This window comes from Ictidomys tridecemlineatus, chromosome 14 (assembly GCF_052094955.1).
Source record: "Ictidomys tridecemlineatus isolate mIctTri1 chromosome 14, mIctTri1.hap1, whole genome shotgun sequence".
NCBI classification, from domain to species: domain Eukaryota; kingdom Metazoa; phylum Chordata; class Mammalia; order Rodentia; family Sciuridae; genus Ictidomys; species Ictidomys tridecemlineatus.
Window position 1 is genome coordinate 34,591,711 of NC_135490.1, and position 21,322 is coordinate 34,613,032.

General features: G+C 33.2%; 1 protein-coding gene across 4 annotated transcripts; it reads left to right on the plus strand.

Annotated features, from left to right (window-relative positions):
* The first annotated feature begins 38 nt into the window (after nucleotides 1-38).
* Nucleotides 39-16,991, plus strand: Cfap96 (cilia and flagella associated protein 96). 4 transcript variants are annotated; one of them, XM_078031047.1, is made up of 8 exons: nucleotides 39-418; nucleotides 3,157-3,318; nucleotides 5,340-5,559; nucleotides 8,600-8,737; nucleotides 8,829-8,904; nucleotides 12,497-12,676; nucleotides 15,110-15,279; nucleotides 16,149-16,991. In XM_078031047.1, exons 2-8 carry the CDS (start codon nucleotides 3,219-3,221, stop codon nucleotides 16,195-16,197), a joined length of 933 nt encoding a protein of 310 aa, XP_077887173.1. In that variant the 5' UTR covers nucleotides 39-418; nucleotides 3,157-3,218; the 3' UTR covers nucleotides 16,198-16,991. The 4 variants fall into 4 exon arrangements, with proteins under 4 accessions (XP_077887173.1, XP_005329268.2, XP_040150432.2 ...); XM_005329211.5 differs by having other exon boundaries at nucleotides 40-418; nucleotides 3,153-3,318; XM_040294498.2 differs by lacking the exon at nucleotides 39-418 and having other exon boundaries at nucleotides 5,414-5,559.
* Nucleotides 16,992-21,322: the final 4,331 nt, after the last annotated feature.

The following is a 21,322-nucleotide window of genomic DNA, read 5'->3' on the forward strand; positions in this document are numbered from 1 at the left end:
TCACAGAACGTACCACTTTACATCTCCTCGCCGATGGCTAGAAGGATGGGAAACGAAAGACTTCTTTTCGATATATTGGACTGATTGAGTCTTTTGTATCCTATAGACCCTCACAAGTCGTCCCGTGTGTTTTTCGATGCGGACTGGAACTCTCCTCGTGTCCTCCCTTAGTCTACTTGGAATAGTTTCTCCCGTACCCAGGGCAACGCGGCACAATAAGCCCCAGCGGTGCACCGAACGTGCGTAGACTTTTCGCAGCCTGCGCGCGCCTGGCGGGAATCCCTAGCGCGCGGGAGGGCGACGCGGAGCCTAGTTGCTCCTGCAGCGCAGTAAATCCGGACCCGAGCTGGTACGATCTGACCTTGGTTGTCGGATCAGGTGCCCTTCGGAGAGGCGACTTGTTCCTCGCAGACACCAGGTGTTGTCCCCTAGATACCTGTCTACTCCAAGCCTTCTTATTCCTAATGGGAAATAATTTCGTCATCGCCTCAGCCAGAAGTTTTCTGCTCCTCCTTCACTCCTTCATCCTCCTATGCACTTTGTCCACGCCTTTTGAAGAGAACCTGCCGCATTCCACTTGCCTTATACTTATTTTCTTCCTTAGCAGATTGTCAGCTCCGGGCGGGCGGGCGCGCGCGGGGGGTGGGGGGGTAGGATCCATTCCTTTTTTAGGTTTCAGTTTTCTTCGTCATTACCAGTGAGCCTTACCCGGAGGAGGAGGGATTTGCCAAGTATTTGTTAAATGAATGAATGAATGATTTTTGTAACTGTAGCTCAAGAAGAGTTAAGTAGTGAGAAAGTTAAGGGCAAGAACTTTTCTCCTTCCCCTGCTCTGTGGCTCACTTGACTGGGTGCCAGATCCTGTGTCCTGGGAATAATAGCACAATAATGAACCAAATTAGCCATTGGAGGTAGCATGCACTTGCAATCCCAGCTACTGGAAGGCTGAGGCAGGAGGATTCCTTGAGTCTAAGAGTTTTGAATCCAGCCCTGGCAACAAAGGAGGACTCCCCTCTCAAAAAAATTGAAGATGAACCAAATTCATATCACAGTTCCTGTCTTGTGGAGTCAGCATTTTAGTTGAAACAAAATGGGGAAAACAAAGAATTCCTACACCAAAAATATAAAATGTTGACCTATTAGATAACATGATGAAGGCGTGGAAGGAGATGTACATGCAGCTATGATGAGGGGTATTAGAGAAATGATGAACAAACTGAGCAATAGGAAGATCAGTGTTTTATTGGGGTGACAGAAAGAAAGGGGTTGACATACTAAAATGAAACATGTACTGGCGACTGTGGGCAAGAAAGCCCAACCTGAAAATTAGACGTGCAGCCAAGTACCCAGGGAGTAGGTTCCGGTGGTGACTAATGAGGCTGGCCGATTAAGGTGGGCCACATTAAGGATTTGAACCCCTATAGCAGCACAGGATACTAGTTAGTTGGGCAGTTGGGGTGGAGCTTGAAATAAACTGTAAACCATATAGTACACCCCCAATGACTGATGTGTAGTCTCCAGGCATACCTGATCAGAAGAAGAGGTGGGATGGGGAAAGTGTGTTGTATTTTCTCAAGCTGTATTTTTAGGCTGAATCTTCACTTAGGCCTTTGATGTTACACATTAAGTAATAATTCATACACAGATAAGCACAGTTCCAAATAGGGAAGCTTGCTAAGTCATTGAAACAGCTTGCTTTAAATTAAAGATAAAAGACTCTTACCTTGGATTATAAACCAAGAAACATAAACCAAAGTCCCCCCCCCCCCACTAATGTATGCCCAATGCCTACTTCCTAATAGTTGCTTAAATACATAAAGATGTAGGGGCTGGGAATGTAGCTCATGGGAGACACTTGCCTGGCATTCACAAAAGCCCTAAGTTCTCTCCCAAATACTACCCCTGGAAAAAGACTTTCCGTACAAAAGTTGGGAATGTAGCTCAGTGGTAGAGTGCTTGCTTAACATGTGAAAGGCCCTGGATTTGATCCGTAGCACCAAGAAAAATGAATAAATAAATAGCTCAAAAACATTAATGTTTTAATCAGCTTTGCTTCTTCGCTGTGACAATACCTGACAAAAACAACTTAGAGGAGGAAATGTTTATTAGAGAACAAGATTATTTGGGACTTGTGGGGAAGCTTATATAGTGGGGTCAGGAAGCATAGAGGGGGAAAGATGCCACAGGGAAGATGAACCCTTTCATGGCACACACCCAGTGACCCATCTCCTCCAGCCATGGCCCCACTCTACATTTACCACCCAGTACATTCCAACTAGGATGAACTGATTAGGTTTCAGCCACCACAATCCAATCATCTAACCTCTGAACATTCCTTCATTAACACAGGAGCTTTGGGGGGACACTTCATATCCAAGCCATAACAGTTGAATGGAAGCAAGTATTCTTTAGCTCTTTGGTTTTTCTTTTGAGTTAATACTTACATGTTTAATGTGACATTTCTCCTTTGTTTGAAGTGATTATTTTAAAAAGTGGCAGTCTGCCTTTGAACAAATCTTCAGAATTCACTGTGGATTTTTTTGTTTTGTTTGTGTTTTCCTCTTGCCTTAAACAATTGTCCTCTCCCTCATTCTCTTTAGGAACTAATTTTATGAGTAGCACATTTCTTATACTAATTTGAACTTGAAAAAAACCCAAGGTCAACAGGGCAAGACCTATATGCAGTGTGCATTCTGAAAAACTGTTATAATTTTCAATATGGGGAACATTTAATGTAAGCTATCAAATATGTAGTCTGGGATCATACCACTCTGAATGTGCCTCATCTCATTTAAACTACAAAATGTTTACCTTATATAATTATGATTTTGAATCTACATTGAACTTCTCAAATGAAGGAAATTGTTTATACATATTGATAGTACACTTTATGGTAATAATTTTATCATTTCCAACAGAGAAATGGCAGATGATATCACACACATTCCTTTGGAATTATGGTCACTTTACATGAAGAGTCAAGAGACAATTTTAAATCTTAGTGTTCTAGTATTCCACAGAGTAGATTTCTCTCTACTTAGTTTGGGACTGTTGTTTTATAGTGAATATTAAAACTCTTACACTGAAAATAATGTGGATTGAAATTTAATAATTGCTTTTTGACTACTCTCCCCCTTTTCTCAATGTAAAAGTAAGCTTTTGCTATAAACGAAGCAACAAGAAAGAAACTTTTGAAGTTACCACCGTAAGAAGCAACCATGCCTATAGAAGGAGGAAAAACGGATATGGAGAGGATTGGCCTCTTCAGTGAGATGGAATATATTACTGTTGGTGATAAATATGTCTCACCATTTAATCGTAAGTGTATTGGGTACTCTTTATGGGCAAATTAGTGATCATTACCTAAATTTTTAAATTAAACATTTAATTTAAAAATGATATTTTAATGATCTATATTTTAAAGTATTGAGCTCTAAAGTTGACTAACTTGTGACATTGCAATAGCTATGAGAGAACTTAATTTATAAGAATGGGAAGCTCATTTTATTGGGCTACCTTGTACTCATTTATTGTCCTCATAGGTGATTTTACTTCTTTCTAAGTGTGCATCTAAGGCTATCCAATATCACTTTCCTGGAAAGTGAAATGCTGTATGAATAGCTGAGGGGATTTTTAGGAAAATCATAATAGAAAGACTTAAAATAAATATACACTTTTAATATCTCAATTAAACATTTGGATGTCCAGTGACTTCTGTGTGACAAAAAAGAATGCACAGATATGTAGCCATTTCAGCAATAATTGTTAAATAAAAAAACAAGATTGGGAACAGTGTATTTATTATGTTAAATATTAAAATGAGACTATTCACTCAAACATGTCTGGACATTCTCTGGAAGACAAAATTAATATCACTGCCTGTTCCATTGGAGAGGAACTTCATGGACAAGTATAGGAAGAAAATTTATTGTGGGGCTGTTATTACTCTCAAATTTGAAACTATTTGAAAATGTTACCTTTTCAAAATTTAAATTAAAAAATCAGTGATGAAAATTTATATTTCAATAAAATATGAATTTTATTTATATTTATATTTCAACTTGAAATAAGGGTTGTATGCACTTCAACAAGTTCTTCATATTTTGGAAAGACTTCCTAAATTAAGCCCTCTTATGACCAAATTATTAAAGATCTAAATATTTGCAAATGCAGCCTTCAAAAAATTTGTGCTAGTATTTCAATTGTAGAAATGCTACAATTTTTTAATTGACTCATAATAGTTATACATAATGTCAAGATTCATTTTGACATAATTGTAAATGGGTGGACTACAGATTGCTTCAATTCAGTCCCCAGTACTTATCCTTACCCTCCCCTCCTCCATCCCTCTCCCCCTGTTCCCTTTCTTCTACTCTACTCATTTATTTATGTTTTTAAAAATATTAATGTTTTGTGGATATACATAGTGGTGAAATTCACTGTAGTTTTCATATATTTACATTAAAAAGTTAGGTCATATTCATTCCACTGTTTTTTCCTTATTCTCTCCCTATTCCTCATTCCCCTTCTTCATCTTCCCTGATCTTTTATTTTGATGAAATTCCTACCATTTCTTTTCTCTCTTTCTCTCTCTCCCCCTCCCTCCCTCCTCCTTTTACCCTTTTTTTAGAATAGCTTCTTCATATCAGAGACAACATTTGACCTTTGACTTTCTGTGTCTGGCTTATTTCACTTGCATTATAGTCTCTAGTTCCATTCATTTACCAGCAAATGATGTAAATTCATTTTTTTCATGACTGGGTAATACTTTGTTCATCTGTTGAAGGGCTCCTAGGTTGGTTCCATAGTCTAGCTATTATGAATTATGCTGCTATAAATATTGATGTGAATTGCAACAAAAATCTGTTCAATAGGTAGACATTTGAGTTGTTTCTTGTTTTTAATTATTAAGAATGAAACTACTGTGAACATTTTTGTTCATATTTTTTAGAGGACATTAGCTCTCATCGTCTTGAGCATATACCAGCCTTCTCTTCAACCTCCACACATGCTCTTATTGACATTACATACAAGCACACAAACAGTTTCCTAGTATGTAGCCAGAGGAACATTGGGTAAAATAACTATTAAGACTCTTCCAGTTCCAGAATTCACAGTGTATCACAAGGATCATGTTCAACATTTTAATGGAATCCTCTCAGGTCTTAATGTCAATATAGTCATTAACACAGAGCTTTCAGTTAACATTTTAAACAACATTTATTTTAGAGCTCAAACCCAGAATTGGCACAAATCACATTTGGAAGCTTTTCTGTTTTCTCCATGTTCTTAATTACTAGTCAGCTCAAATTTATAGTATGGCTAATTTATTTTTAAAGGACCCTTTAATGAGGCTGCAAGCAAAAATAGACAGATTCTACCTGGGGGAACCAAAGAAATGTCAAATCTCCAGGCAGGTTATTTTGATCCCCAATTTGCAAGGATTTTTGAAGGCGAAGGCTATGTAAATCTAAATCAAGTGAGAAGACGGCATATGATGGAAGAAGCCAAAAAAAATCTTGCCAAAGCCTTTATCCCGAGTAGTGGAGATAAAAAACCGTAAGTGTTTTGGGAGGTGGGGGAGGGGGGAATTTTAAATATATCTCTTGCATCTTTATCTCTTTCATCTAAAGAAAATGTTTATTTTTCTATAGGACTTACTTATGGAAAATTAATTTTTAAGAAATATTTATTCTTAAGCTTTAGTTGGACACAATATCTTTATTTTAAATTTAGGTGGTGCTGAGGATCGAATCCAGTGCCTCTTGCATGCTAGGCGAGCACTCTACCCCTGAGCCATAACCCCAGCCCAGGAAGATTAATTTTTTAAGTAGGATTTTTTGGATGATTTATTTTAGGTGGAAACAACTATATTGGATGATTTAGATAATTTAAAATATAATCTCATTATCATAGTAATTTTTTATTATGTCACTGTTCTCTATGTATTTAGACAATAAAAGCCATTAAATAATGAAAATAATTTGTTCAAAAACCTTGCAAAAGTCAGGTGGGATAAGAATTGCCTTGAGTTGTTCTATTTTTTTTTGACTATTTTTTTCTGTTGTTAAAAAACTTTTAAAAAGTATAAATAAAAAAATGTGCATGGGAGAAATGCTCTTTTGAAAAAAAATAATTTATCAAAGATATATTATTTATGGGGCCAGGATTGTGGCTCAGTGGTAGAGCGTTCACCTAGCACGGGCGGGACCTGGGTTCGATTCTCAGCACCACATAAAAATAAAGGCATTGTGTTGTGTCCATCTACAAAAAAAAAAAAAAAAAAAAAAAAAAAGATTCTCTCTCTCTCTCTCTTTGAAAAAAGATATATTATTTTTAAATTGCTATGAAGATACACTCATGGAGATTAATAAAATTTTAATTTTGAACACTTATCAATGTGAAAGCATATTTTTTTCTTACCATGAGATCACATTACCTTACTAAGTAAGACCATGTATGTTATACTATGTCTCAATTCAAAATAGATGGTAGGTATGAATTGATAAAACTTAACTTTGTGCTTCATTGCTGTATTTTCTTTTTTCCTTTTACTGATGCACTATAATTATACATAAGAGTGGAATTTGCTATATTCATACGTGCACAGTATAATTTGATCCGTTTCATTCCCCAGTACCTCCCCTTTCCCCTCTCCTCCCTCCCCATCTTCTTCTTCTATTCTACTGTTCTCCCTTTTATTGGTTTTTTTAATTTGCTGATTTTTCTTGAGAACAGTGAAGCTCTACTTCTATAACTTAGTCATCCTTCTAATTCTAACAGATAATCTTGTCTTCTCAGCCAAAGTTATTGTCTTTATTAAGAGTGGGAGATTTCTTCTTTGCTGTAGTCATTAAGTTTCTTCTTTTTTAACCTTTTCTCCTTTTCACACTTAGACTTGAATATTATTACTATTTAAAATTACCACTGTTTCGTAGACTTATTCATTTCTCCTTATATATGAATTTTAAAAAGTGTTATTTTTCTTTGTAGATATTTCATTCCTTTTTCATGTAATATATATATTATTTTTTAAATAAGTTTTTCCTGATTTTCAGTCTTTTTTTCCCACTTGTGATCGACATGAACCCAGGTGGTAATAATTGAGAATTTTGCTACCTTGATACATTAGTTCATAACATGCTTATATTGATTTGCCAGCCAAGAAATAACAATTATATGATAATAGACTAGCTTCTCTTTATTTTAAAGCTTATAAATATGTGAAAAAAATCTCTAATTTAGTGACATACAAAAAGTATTTCTTTTTTTAATATCTTTATTTTTATGTGGTGCTGAGGATTGAACCCAGTGCCTCACATGTTCAAGGCAAATGCTCTACCACTAAGCCACAACCCCAGTCTGACAAAAAGTATTTCTAGAAAGAGAAATTGGTAGCATAAGAAGCCCTCATATAGGCATTTATTCAAAACCAAATTATGGAACCATAGGCATATTTTTATCTTCATGATTATTTTATTAATCTCTCTGCTGGACTTTAAAAATATTTTATTTTTGATTAGCATGTGTTAATTATACATATTAATTTGGTTCAGCATGATATTGCAACACTTGTATACATCATGTATGAATCAAATCCAGCCTTCCTCTATCCACTCTCCTCCAGATTATAGGCATTTAATAAATTCTGAATGTAGTGACTTACATTGTTGGCATTACATCACATTCTAGTTAAATTATGCTTTTCATTAATTCTCCTTTTCTCTGCAATATCACTGCTGTACTTCCTTATTGTATTTTAGAATGTATGACATATGTTCATAAGGAAGGATTAATGAAAATAAGTAATCTCTCTTAATTGGAACCTTTATTTGTAGGCTGGAGATCATGAGTAATCAATGTTTATGTTTTTCTGATTTTTGAAATTTAAACATGAATGCATAGTGTCATCTTCTTATAACAATGTTCCATTTTCTGATGATTACAATTTGTTTACTTCAATGATAACTCATTAGCAGTAGTTATCCTTTTGATTGTGCAAAATTTAAAGAAAACATTTGTGAAAATAATAAAAGGCTGAGCAATAAATAGTTGGATTAGCTATTGTGTGCCTAGAAAAAATCTAACATTAAAATTGAAGAAAAGATTGGTTAATTTTTTTCCTACAGTAATGAGTGTAAACCAAAAAGAAAAAAGAAATTAACACCAAAATTCCATAAGATTCACTTTATCATCAGCAGTGAAACATAGTTTCAAATATGTAGTTTTGAAAGTGTATTTTTAAAGGAGTGGATGATCAAAAGACATTCACCATTTGTTAGCTAACTTGCCTTAAGGTGCCTAGAGATTTGTGTAATTTCTAAATGGATGGGGATTATTCTAACTAAAGATTGTGAAATTGTATTTATGGAACATTTGAAATAAATATAAAAATGTTAAATCATATCTTGGAATTTATAACCTTGAAAATGAGGAAAATCAAGTTAAATACTAAAAAACTTGATTTTTTTTTCTTACTGGAGTTACTCAAGCACCTATTTTCCTCCTTTTTCAATATTTAAAAAAATTATACAAAAATACATATAACATTAAGTTAGCCATTTTAACCTCTTCCTTTTAAAAAATAACTGTATTTAAGATGTGGACTGGGAAGCTACTATGGAACAATAGGTGGTCCAGTCCCATCCTTCAGTGCACAGGCCAAACCCAGGGAACAATATATGCCACCAGGAAAGAATTTATACACAAACCCAGGAAAGAAAGGAACCGGATATGGGTAAGATATTTTTAATGTTTTCATATCATGTTTTAAAATTTAATAAACTTTCTGAACCCTGAAGTCACCATTACTTATTTCCCTTCCTTAGCTATGCAAATATTACCATAGGTAAACAGTTTTCACACTCTTCTGATTTATATGATGCAGCAAGACAAAATTTTAAGGTAAAATAACCTACTTTTAATTTTTCAACCCTTTTTTTATTTGGTTGACTTTGAGAATTTACTTGTTATCTAATTAAGTTTTATTCTGTTCTATTTGTATAATTGGGACAATAGCAGACACGTTTATCGATTATAATAATCTTACCTTTTTGATATGAGATTTCCACATCTTCCTGTAGATAGATCCTCCCAGCTCTTGCCAGGATGAATTTTATTTCCTGCTGTAGTGGATCATGTCTGTCTTACATTTCTGTCTCAGCTAGCTGGGAGACATGTTGACTTGGCCTGATCGATGATTATGTTCTGCTTTAAGGGAAGAGTCATATCCTGTCTCTTAGCCATATTCCCATCCCACACTAATGTCTTGTGTGTGAGAAAGTAATGGTAATTCTTTTGGGGTGAGTGTATAGGAAGGAGGAGTGATGGGGTGATGGGAGAAAGGGGAGAGTAGAGAATGGATGAATAGCTATAGGAGAGAATGAAAGGATCTGAGAAAACTGCATTCTGAATTAAATGGCAGAAGTAAAAACTAAAACATCCTGGCATAATATCTTTTACATTTACTTTACACAATATTTTACATATAACAAAATATTTAGTTATGTGGGGAGCATTTACATATGCTTAAATCTTAACTCTTATAAATTTTAGAACAAGATCATCATAATTTTTTTTTTTTTTTGGTACTAGGGATTAACCCATGGGCAATTTGCCATTGAGTTACATTCCCAACTCTTTAAAAAGTTTTAAGAATCTTTAGACAGGGTCTCACTAAGTTGTTTAGGGCCTTGCCAAGTTGCTGAGACTGACCTTGAACTTGCTTGTCTCCACTACTCAAACCACTAAGAATCCTAGGCATGCACCACCTTGCCTGGCATAATTTAAAAGTATCAGGGTAATTTAAAGAAAGCTGGTAGTGAAAAGTCAAGTTAGTTTGTACTTAAAACAGATATGGCCATCTCTTTGTTAGTTTTTTTTTTTCAGCATGCAGTCTTCAATAATTTTACTGTGCTGATTTTAATTGGTGACTGAGAATTAGAATAGTGGCCAATTTTGCAAAGGGGCATATCCAAATCCAGGGAAAGTTTTTAATTAAGTAGAATAGAACATTTTGTCATTTGAAAATAAGCAGCTCTGTTTGTGTGATGGGTTATGCAGTTCATATAAAATTGTATGTAAACTACTTTTCATCTGTAGAAATAATAATGCATACATACTACCTAATACTTACAATGTAATTTTATCAGAGGCTCAGTAAGTTGTCTTTCATCCTAAGCTTTTCATTTTCAGAATTTATTATACATGTCAGATATTTTGTGTACCTGGATTTCCTAAAGTAATTTCTGAAGGTAATTGGAAGAATGTATTTGTTTTTTCTTTTAGTATTTTAAGAGATTACTCCATTGTGTTTTTGCTTGAATTATTTATGATGAGAAATCTGCTGTTATGCTCATGTATGTTCATTTGTATATACTATGTCTTTTCTGTGGCTACTTAAAAAAATCACTCACATAAGCAATTTGATTATCATGTGCTTTGGGGTTTTCTTTCACACTTCTTTGGCTTGGGGCTTATTAAATTTTTGGATAGTTGCTTTAAAAATCAGACTTAAAATATTTTCAGTCAATCTTTCTTCAGCTTTTTTTTTCTAATTCCTTTTCTTTTTCCTCTCAGAGATTCCAATTACATGTGTTTTACGTCTCTTGAAACTGTCCACAGATTACCAATGCCCTATTCACTTTTTAAAAATGTTCTTTGATTTCTTCTCTATAGTTCACTTTGTTAGTTTCTATTGCTTATATCTTCAAGATAATTAATATATTCTAAATTTCCAGTCTGCTGTTAATGCTATCCAATGTATTTTTAAATATCATAATTGTGGTTTTGTGTTATAGAAGGTTTTTTTTAATTCTTTAATTTTTTTTTATTTTAGAAGTTTGATTTGAATGTTTTTAATATCTTACCTGTCTCAATTTAATTTGGGAGGCATATGGAATATAGTTATAATTAATTACTATTTTAATGCCCTTCCCTGATAATTCTAATATCTGTGTTAGTTCTGAATTTATTTTGAGCAATTAGTTTTTCTTCTCAGGATGGGTCATCTTTTTCCACTTTGCATTACTAGCACTTTTTGATTGGATGTCAAGCATGGGGAATTTTACCTTGTTGAATATTGTATATTTTTGTATTATAAATTTTCTCGAGTTTTGCTCTGGGATGCAGATATATTACTTAAAAACAGTTTGATATTTTCAAGTCTTGCTTTTAAGATTTGTTAGATGGGGACTGGAGCAGTGCTCAGTCTAGGGGTAATTATTATCCACTGTTGACGCAAGGTCTTTTGATGTACTCTATCCCAGTGCTCTGTGAATTGTAAATTTTTTTTTAATAACTAGTGGGAAACAGTACTTTGTGAGAACCACACCCTCTTGTCTCTAATTCTTCCAGGTGGTTTTCTTCTCGTATATGCTTAGCACAGTACTCAACTGACTATTCTAGGTCAGAAGATGGTAAAACAAATACAATATTCTCATAAAAAGTGATCATACTCTAATAAGTAAAAAGGTGTTCATTAAAACATTGCCTTATAACATCATGCTCAGAATCACTTAGGTTACCTGTTAAAATTGCAGATTAGTGGGGCCATACAACAGACTTATGTAACAGAAATCTTTGAAGGAAGAGCTCGGTAATTTCTAACTTAAATATATTACCAAGTGATTCCCATGGAAGCTAAACTTTCAGAAACACTACCCCAAAGAATATATGGAATAGTTAAATTGTCAATACTACTGTTGAGATATGGAAGAGGGCAGGGCAGATTATCAAAAACTGGTAGACTGGAGATAGGAAGAGGACACACACAAGAGGAGGAGTGAAAAAAATTCTTAAAGAAATATAGTGAGGTTCCTGGTAGTGACAATTAGTCTTCTCTCATATGACAATTTTAGATTTTATTCAAATGTTTTCAGTTTAGATAGTTGACTGATGAAATATCAGATTTCATATTTGTAAAAAGTGAAAAAAAATATTCACTTCATAGTTGTCTTTTAAAATTTTTATATCACAGCACGATTTGTTTGACACTTTATTAAAAGCTAGCCATTTTCATAACTTGGTATTGTCCCATAGAAAAGATTGCAGCATAAGAGGAAAAATAAATCCTCTGATTTGTTTGAATACTAGGTAGCTAAAGATATTGTAACATAAAAATATTATATTCTTTAGTCTTCGAAGTAAAAGCTGACATTTATTGAGGACCTACAATGTGCCAGCTGCTTTATTTATTTATTTTATTAAATTTTTTCTTTGGTATTGGGAATGAACACAGGGGTGCCTAACCACTGAGCTATAGCCCTGATCCTTTAACTTCTGTATTTTGAGAACAGGGTCTCATTAAGTTGCTTAAGGCCTGGTTAAGTTGATGAGGCTGACCTTGAACTTGTGATCCTCCTACCTCAGCGTACACCCAGCAGTATACACTAAAGAATCTACATATTTATGTTAAAATTTAAGAGGAGATTTGTCTTCACATTATTTCCAACTTGCATAGTATATGCTATGTAATTTCAAATTCTTTAATTTACAGAAAGAAAATGAAGAGCACCATCGGTTACTGAAGGGGGCACCTTTCAAGTTAAATCTTTACCCAAGGGACTATTTTGACACTAATCCTTATTTTACTGAAAAACCTTTACCTCCAATTAAAAAAGAAGAGAAGAAAGAATCACTTTTAAGTCCTTTTAAGCCCTCTTCTCCTGGTAAAAAGGTAAGTTAAAAGTTTAGAATGAAAAAAAAAAGCATTATAAATAACCTCTTGCTGTAAATTGTTTTATTACTCATCAATACAATAAGCTTTTCTTTCTATGGATGCCAAGAATCATGAAAGCCTAATTTTCCAAAATTGTATAAAAACATGGCTAAAGTATGTAATGAAGATCTTGTAATAAAGTAGTTACTAATCATTTCAAATATATTTGAACTTACAGTGAGTTTTCAAAGTAGCTTTCAAGACCTTAGACCTGGGTTTTTTCAAAACCATAAAATTTCCAAGTCATCTTTTTTTTTTTTAAAATGGTGATTAAAATGAACTACCTCCCTACTATAGATATTTATAATCAGTGAGAGTAAAAATTTTAAAATGCTCTGACAAACTATAAACCTTAGTTTTCCTTTGTCCTTTTTCCTTCTATGAATTGCCTGTTCATTTTTTTTAAATTGTTTTTTAGTTATACATGACAATAGAATGTGTTTTTACATAAATCCTTCCCATTTTGGGGGTTGTACATGATGTTGCCTGTTCATTTGCCTGTGAACTTTCTGTAAGGGTGTTTGTGCTTTCCATATTGACTCAAGATCTTTTCATACAGTAAGGTTATATCCTTTTTTCATTTGTGGTGAAAGTAATTTTTCTACTCTATTAGATCTTTTGACTTTGGTTATGTTATCTTGTGCTATTTAGAAATTGAATAAATTTATCAATCCTTTCTGGTGAAGTTTTATGTCATTTTCAGAATGGATTTGTTATTTTACCACTGGTATTAGAATAATGTGCCTTATTTTTTTCTGCTAGCCTTATCAGATTCAATTTTATCAGATGTATGTTGAATTTTATCAAATGGTGTAATATTACGTCATTTTTTTCTCTTTTTTACTAGTTATAAGGTGAATAATATATATATTATAAATATATTTCTGTAATGAATCTGATTTGGTGACATATTAATCTTTAAACATAGTACTATATTTAATTAGCCTTTATTTTATGAAATGCCAACATTTGTGTGTGTGTGTGTATGTGTGTGTGTGTGTGTGTGTGTGTATATGTGGTGCTTTGTATTGAACCCAGAGTCTGGTCCATGCTAGGCAAGTGCTCAGTCTGCACTGTGTGTGTGCGAGTGCCTTGTTTATTTTGGTATAAGTAGATGCTAGCATCTTAAAATACTTGGGGAAATTTCCTTCCTTTACGTCATGTTCTGTAACAGTTTAAATATTACCATCAATTTCCATTCTTCAGAGACTTGAAAGAATTCACAGGGGAAGTACAGAGGTTGCTCTTTGTCAGCTTTCTCAGTTCTTACATTGTATCTGTTTTCTATAGGGTTTCTAGCTCTTCTTGGTCAATTCTGATCATTTATACTTTCTTAAAAAATTATTTAAATCAAGTTTTCAAATTTAAAAATTTACTATATTACTATATGAAAAATTTACATTACTATATGAAAAGATCTTAAAAAAACTATTTAAGTCAAAATTTCAAATTTTAAATCAAGTTTCAAATTAATACAGAAGTTTACAAAATATTATTTAATATATTTTGATATTCCTCATAGGCATGGATTTACCCTATTTTTAAATTCTTATTTCTAATATTGCTTCATATGTTTGGTTCATTCTTTAAAGAACCATTTGGTAGGTTTAATTACCATATATATTTTCCTATTTATAATTTATTCATTTAAATTTTTAAAAATTTATTTTCAAGTTAATTTATTTTATTTTCCTTAAGTTTTCTTATTATTATTCAAAATAATCTATGTAATCTCAGTCTGGAAAACTTGAAAAACTATAAGCATGTCTTTCAAATCAATTAAATTTTCATGTGTATTTTGGCTTAATTAAATGGATTATTATAACTAGAATTTTCTTAGTGAGTATGTAATATGTAGGTAAAAATCCTGTCAAATCCATTTAAAAAGTGAAAGCAAATATTTGTCTGTTGTATAGGTAGAATAGCACTTTGTCTTACTCTAGACTACAAGAAAAGTATAAAGTGGATCACATTTTCCTCTCACCCTCTATTTCTATGTGTTGTTCATTTTTTGAGGGCACTGTCTACTGTCTGCCTGCTGGTTATATAAAAATATATGCTGGGTCTCATTTCTTCAATAATAGACTCACCCTAACGAGGCAATAGCTTGATGAAACTCCCACTAGCATTAATGCTTGGTAACATCTGAGAATAGTACCTTACTATAATTTTTTTTGTTTTTATGGAGAAATTTTGGAATATAATGTTTTAGCCTTATAGAATTGGTGGCAGCGAGACCTTTTACTGGTATTTGAATTAAACAAAAAGATAACTTCTTTAAATGTAAAACTAACTTCATAGATTACAAAAGTATCTATTAACTTATTCACAACCTAATTTTTAAAAAGTATTTTATAAAATCACATTAAATGTGCTCATTTTTATTTGTAGCCTGGTGGAATGAAAGCAGGAACATTTGAACCTTACCCATCACATTCTACTGACCCTTATATGCTTAAACCAGGAAAGGAGGTTTCCAAAAAAGACGATAAGGTTTTTCATCCTCCAAGTGGACCAAAAAGCAGACCAATTGAAAGCATAATGAGTATGAATGTCAAAAGGTAGGAATATCTAATATTTAGCCTAAGAGTCAAAAAATACTTTCAAATTTTAGACTTCAAAATATTTATGTATACACTTTTAAAAATTAAAATTTGAGTGACTTTAGAAATCTAAGCACCTTCAATATACCTGTCTTCCCTTGTAAAAAGCACTTTATCTCTAGTTATTTAAAACTACTTGGTATTTGTACTTTAACAGTATACACTATCATTGGCTATTTCTTAAAGGGAATTTCTCAGCATTTGTGAGGAATTGTTTTTTCTTTTTCTTTTTTGAGACAGGGTCTCATTAAGTTTCTTAAACTGCTGAGGCTACCCTTGAATATGTGATCCTCCTACCTCAGCTTTCTGAGTGGCTGGGATTACTGACATGTGCCACCATGCCCCGCTAATTGTGAGGAATCCTAATGAGGCTTAAGAGTTCTGCCCCTAGCTTTGAAATAACCTTCTCTGCAAACAGGAAATATTCTGGTTGATTAAAAATGCATATATAATACTTATGTACTTAAAATACTTATATTTGTCTGTTTAGTAGCTTTGACTTTATTGAAATCTGATTTTACATTATTACAAATATCCCACATCTAGTTTTAGCTTCTTTTCCCCTAATTTTAAAATGAATAAACCTTTGGACAATAGGAGTTAAAATTTGTTACATAATTGTTTCTCCTGTTAAATTATGTTTTCTAAATTTATCTGACTTTAATAAAAGATAAGTTTTCTAAGTTTGTGAGACAAATTTTGTTTCTGGATCATTAATATGTCATCAAACATATTAGTGTAAATTTTTAATGTAAAAATTTTATAGAAAATGTGGATATATTATCTGCATCTATAAAATTAAATGTGCCTTTATTTTTCAATTTTAGGGCACTCAATATGAAGAACTACAAGACTGCTTCATTACAGTCCTATTAGCAACTGCAAGACAAATAACTTTCTAAATCCTTACTACCAGTAACTTGTCATCAAGAGCTAATTATTTGAAAAAATGCAAAATGCAAAGTGTGTTGAACAGATAGCTCGAGCCTTGAAAAGAAATTAACCTCCAACTCCAATATTCTTCCTGATTTTAGTACTACTACTTAATAAATAGTTTTTGCTAATAATTTAACATGTGATTTCTGACTTATGTTTTAGATTTGTGTTCCTAAGCAGAGTATAATGCTGAAAAATGTTATAAAATCTTTAAATGGAGTCTATTACTTGGAATCTTAAAATTTCACAGTTGAGGTCAGGAACAGAGAAGGCTGGAGGAGTAGACTGTACACCACAAATTCTTAACTTGCTTCTTCTTCTCAGAGTGTTGAAAAACTGTACTGATAGTTATCCAACTGTCATAGCCTACCATTAACACTCTAAACAAAGAAACATTAGATCCATTTATATTGCACAATTTATATATGTATACATTATAGTGAGACATATTTTTCAACTCATGGTGTCATATCTTTTATTTGTAACTTAGGTAGAACATCCGATTACTTAGCCAATGGCAGCTCCAAGATAAGTTGAGGGGGAGGGGGGAATGCATGGATTCATTCTTATAATTCGTAAGATGGATTTGTTTTTGGTATTCCTCTAAAGCTGCCTCTCTTAGAGCATCCAGATCACTCCAATGCTTTAGTTCCCAAGTTCTTTCTTCTCCTTAATCTGCCTTCTCTCTTTTAAAAATGTGCTTTAAATATGATTAAATATATTACTGTTATTTATAGTGTGGTCTCTAATAGTCTTCAATTCAGTGGGGCAAGAGGTAGTGATGTTTGTATTTTGAAAAGGAAACTTAAAATGTATTAGGGAAGTTATTTTTGACCAATGATGCTTTTTGAGTATTTGTTCCCCTACCAGTCTAGGTTCTTCAGAGCTGAAAATCAGACTGGAGAAGTTTTAGGACTCTTTTTCTTTGTGTCCCATTGTTTTCTATCGGAGAGAACAATGTTAAGGTTTTTGAAAGGGTAAAGATAGTATAAAGAATTTTTGCCATTTTTAATTTTTTTTAAAATTCATGCTTTATAATTAATTAGTGGGCAATGGATGTCTTAAAAATATTATCATGGGTATAATTTGATTCAAAGGTGCCTATGTCTTCCAAATAGAAATGGCTTTATTAGTTTTTCAGCACATAACTGAATCAAATTTATAGTTATATATTGATAAATAATACTGTTTTATATATTCTTTTGAGATTGTAGCTTATATATGTAGACTTTATGAATATCTATGTAATTGCCCATTTTAACTCTATCCTTTGTTAACTGCAATTAATTTTTATTAAAAGTGTGTCTTTTTAAAGCAATGCATGGTTTACATAATATATTCATAGATGGGAACACTCATAACCTTACAGAAAAGTATGATTAATAGTATGACAGTGGCAGACTTTATCTAGGGTTTACATCGCTGTATTGATTTTCAGAAAGTGGATGCAGAAACCAGTAACAGGAATCATAAAACATGTAAACAAATTAAGATTTTTGGGAGTCAGGAGAGGAGCATGCATCCAATTAAAGGGGTGCAAACAAGGATGCCCATTGTTTTGTTTGAGGGCTTAATCACTGAGCCACATCCCCACCCGTTTTTGTAAATATTTCACTTTTGAGACAGGGTCTTACTAAATTTCTTAGGGCCTTACAAAGTTGCTCAGGCTGGTCCTGAACTTGCAATCCTTCCTCAGCCTTCAGAATCACCGGGATTATAGGCATGTGCCAGGAGTGCACCTGGCTGATTGTTTTCTTACAAATTCGTTTTTTTTTTTCAAGCTTTGGAAATAAAAAGATACAGCATGAAATAGTTTCCCGTGAAGCAGCTTTATTTTTCAGAACTCAGGCATGAGCAGGTAAGAGTCACTGGCATCCTATCTCTTGAAGACTTCGACATCAAGGTATCTGCTTTCCCAAAAGAAGCCTATGTGACTTGAATATTCTGTGTCTACCAACAGTAAAAAAGGGAAGAAAAATCTTGCTTAGACAGCCATTAATTTCTGCTACATATTATCTAATTGTATTTGTTCAAGGCTCAGAATCTAAACAAAGATTGTGGATGTTAATTTGATCATGGAAGAAAAATTTAATTCAAAAGAAATGTGAGTGTCAAGACACTTCTAAGGGAACTAGAGAAAAAGTTAAGCAGTGACATAACCCATTTCTGGAAATCTTATCCTGTTTCTTTGGAGATTTTAGAGACTTATTTAGAGTCTTTAGAGACTTTTTTGTTCTTTTTATATTAAAGTGTATGCAGCATACATTAACAATAATAAACCAGGTTCAGCCTATTACTAGCTATGTATATTGAAGCAAATTACTTAACCTCTGGAGACTCTTTGCTCATAATCTACCTAGAAGAATTATCACAAAGACCAAATTAAAAATATTTCCCTGGCTATACAACACACACACACATTTTTTAAAAGACTAATCATTATTATCCATTTTCGGGAGCTGGGACTGAATCGTTGCTTTTAACTATGTAACCCTGGACAGTGAGATTCCTCTCTTGGGAATCCTTTGGCAAGGAGGCAAACGCCCATTTGTAAATAACTCCTGTTGATAGAATTCCGTGTTTGTCATGGAATTTACTAGTTCAAAAGCCTTGAATTCTAATCCTGGCAGCCCAGAAGTAGATGAGTGCAAACTGATAAACTCCCAATTAAACTGTTTTGCTCACAACATCATCTTCCTGTTCACCTCAAGAAGCCTTTTCACAGTGAATCCCTTTGATGTTTAAGACCTATAAAATTAACACACGGAGCCCCTGCTCTTGTTGCTTAGATCCCTTTAGGACACTCTCACCAACTGGCCCACTACATCTATTTTTTGTGTCTTTGCCTTTTTTTTCTTTATTTCTACTTTTAATTCTCACTATATTTTCAATCTGCTCATGGCTCATGTTTCAGAGCACTGTTCACTGGCCATGCAGGTAGGTCACAAGGAGAATCCATCCATCAAGTAGTTTGTTGTAAATAAGTTGTATTTGCTAATTTGAATTTTATTAGTTATAACTGATTTTAAAAAATATTACTTCATTTAAAATACAAAAATGCTTATAAAATGTTTATTATGTGTCAAGTACTATCCTGTTGGTTGCTGCTCTGGAAATACATGCCCTTAAGTCCTTAAGTCCTGCAATAACTTGGGCTTTATCTCCACTGAGATAATGAGGCATGGCTTCAGGAGTAGGTGTCATCTGGTGGGTTGAGTTGCACTCACCTGTTCCTTTGTAATCCTACCCCTTGCCTCATTTGAATGGTGTCTCCCCAATAAAACCAGGTTCCAGTTGTGCTCTTTCTTTTTCTTGCCTACCTTGCCTCCTTTGTGGGAGCTGGGTCAGAGGAGCCATCCCAGAACCCAAAGGAAAAAGTATTTCTCTGTCTCTGTGTGCCAGCTCAGTTCACCTGGAGTGATCCTGACTGGTTTAGCCTTGTGTCATGACACCACCCCATATGATTACATATTGTTTATATTTATTATTTAATTTTCATTTAACAAATTAAGAAATGGAGGCAAACAGATGTCAAGTATATTGTCCAACATAGCACAACCAACAAAAACAAAACCAGGCATTCTTGCTGCTTTCCATCAATTTATGATTCCATTTTGTACCCTAGTTTACCAGTTTTCCATAGAAAGAATGATAATTCTTAAATGTATGATATTCACTGGGCAGGCTTTATCAGAATTAGAGAATAGAGTAAGGTGGAGATTATTTACTTCTAGGAGATCAAGTATAGAGCACAAGTTGACTGAAAAGGTCTTTTGCTAGTTTGTGCTGTCCCATATCTTATTAAGGACACAGGTTAGAAACCTATGGGAAATAGCCAGAAAACCATAAAAATCTTCACAAAGAAATGTGGGGTCATTACACTTCAGTTAGGAAAAGACCTAAAATGTTGTCTCATTTAAACTTTGTGATGCTTAAAAGTCTTCATAACATTCCTACCAAGTGAATATCCAAGCTTTATCGGATACTCTCTAGCACAGTGGCAGCTTTTTCATTTATTATTTATTTAACAAAAGTTCCAGGCATGTTTCTGGGCACTGAGATGTAGCAGTAAACACAACAGACAAAAAGACAGGTTAAATAAAAGTAAAAGGGTGTACCTAACTGTTCACTTATATTTTCTTTGTTCTATTTTGCCAATGTTTTTTAAATGATATACTACTTTGTAATTATAATTCTTACTATTCTTTAATCTTAGATCTGTGTTTAAAAGGGTATACTGCTCATCATTAGTTCTTTTCTCAGTTATTTGAGTTTACATTTAACTTTCAGGGTTTAGTAGTCAATTTTTGATGGTATATACTGTTTAATTATTAAAAGTTTTTCCTTCCAATTCAGCATTGCAAAATAAAAAGGATAGAAAAACATATAATGCTATATAAACACTAATAACAACTAGAGGGACTAGAGTAGTATCAGTCAAAGATTTTGGAACAAGGAGTATCACCAGGGATAAAGAGGGTTATTTCATAATAAAGGGAACAGTTCACCAATAAGATAGAATAGTGCTAAATGTGCATGCACACATCAAGGACTTTAAAACACATGAAACAAAAATTGATAGAATGAGAAAAACCATTTTCCTATTTCTCTATCAGTAATTGAACAAGTAGACAGAAGATCAGTAAAGATGCAGATTTTTTCAACACTGGAACCACCTCTACTGAGTTACATTTATAGAACACTCCATTCAATAATAGCAGAATATACATTCTTTTCAAGTTTACATTAATCATTAACCAGGATAGACCATATTCTTGGCAATAAAATAAGTCTTCCTGAATCAAAACAACCAAATTATGTGTAGTATGCTCTGTGATCATACATAATTTCTGCATCAGTAACAGTAATATATCTGAAAATCTCCAAATATTTGGAATTAAGCAAGTTGCTTCTAAATATTCAGCTAGATCAAACAATAACTAATAAAGAGGAAATATTTTGAACTAAATGAAAAAACATTAGTGTGGTGCAGCTAAAGTGGTGCTTGAAAGTTATAGCTTTAGATGTACAGAGTAGATGAAGACGAGGGTTTCAAACCACATAC

Bases quoted from the DNA above. Each gene is read 5' to 3' on its own strand.
- Cfap96 (XM_078031047.1), top strand. From the start codon at position 3,219: ATGCCTATAGAAGGAGGAAAAACGGATATGGAGAGGATTGGCCTCTTC. The intron at 8,738-8,828 runs GTAAGATATTTT...TCCCTTCCTTAG, and splicing joins AAGAAAGGAACCGGATATGG to CTATGCAAATATTACCATAG. The intron at 12,677-15,109 runs GTAAGTTAAAAG...TTTTATTTGTAG, and splicing joins CCTCTTCTCCTGGTAAAAAG to CCTGGTGGAATGAAAGCAGG.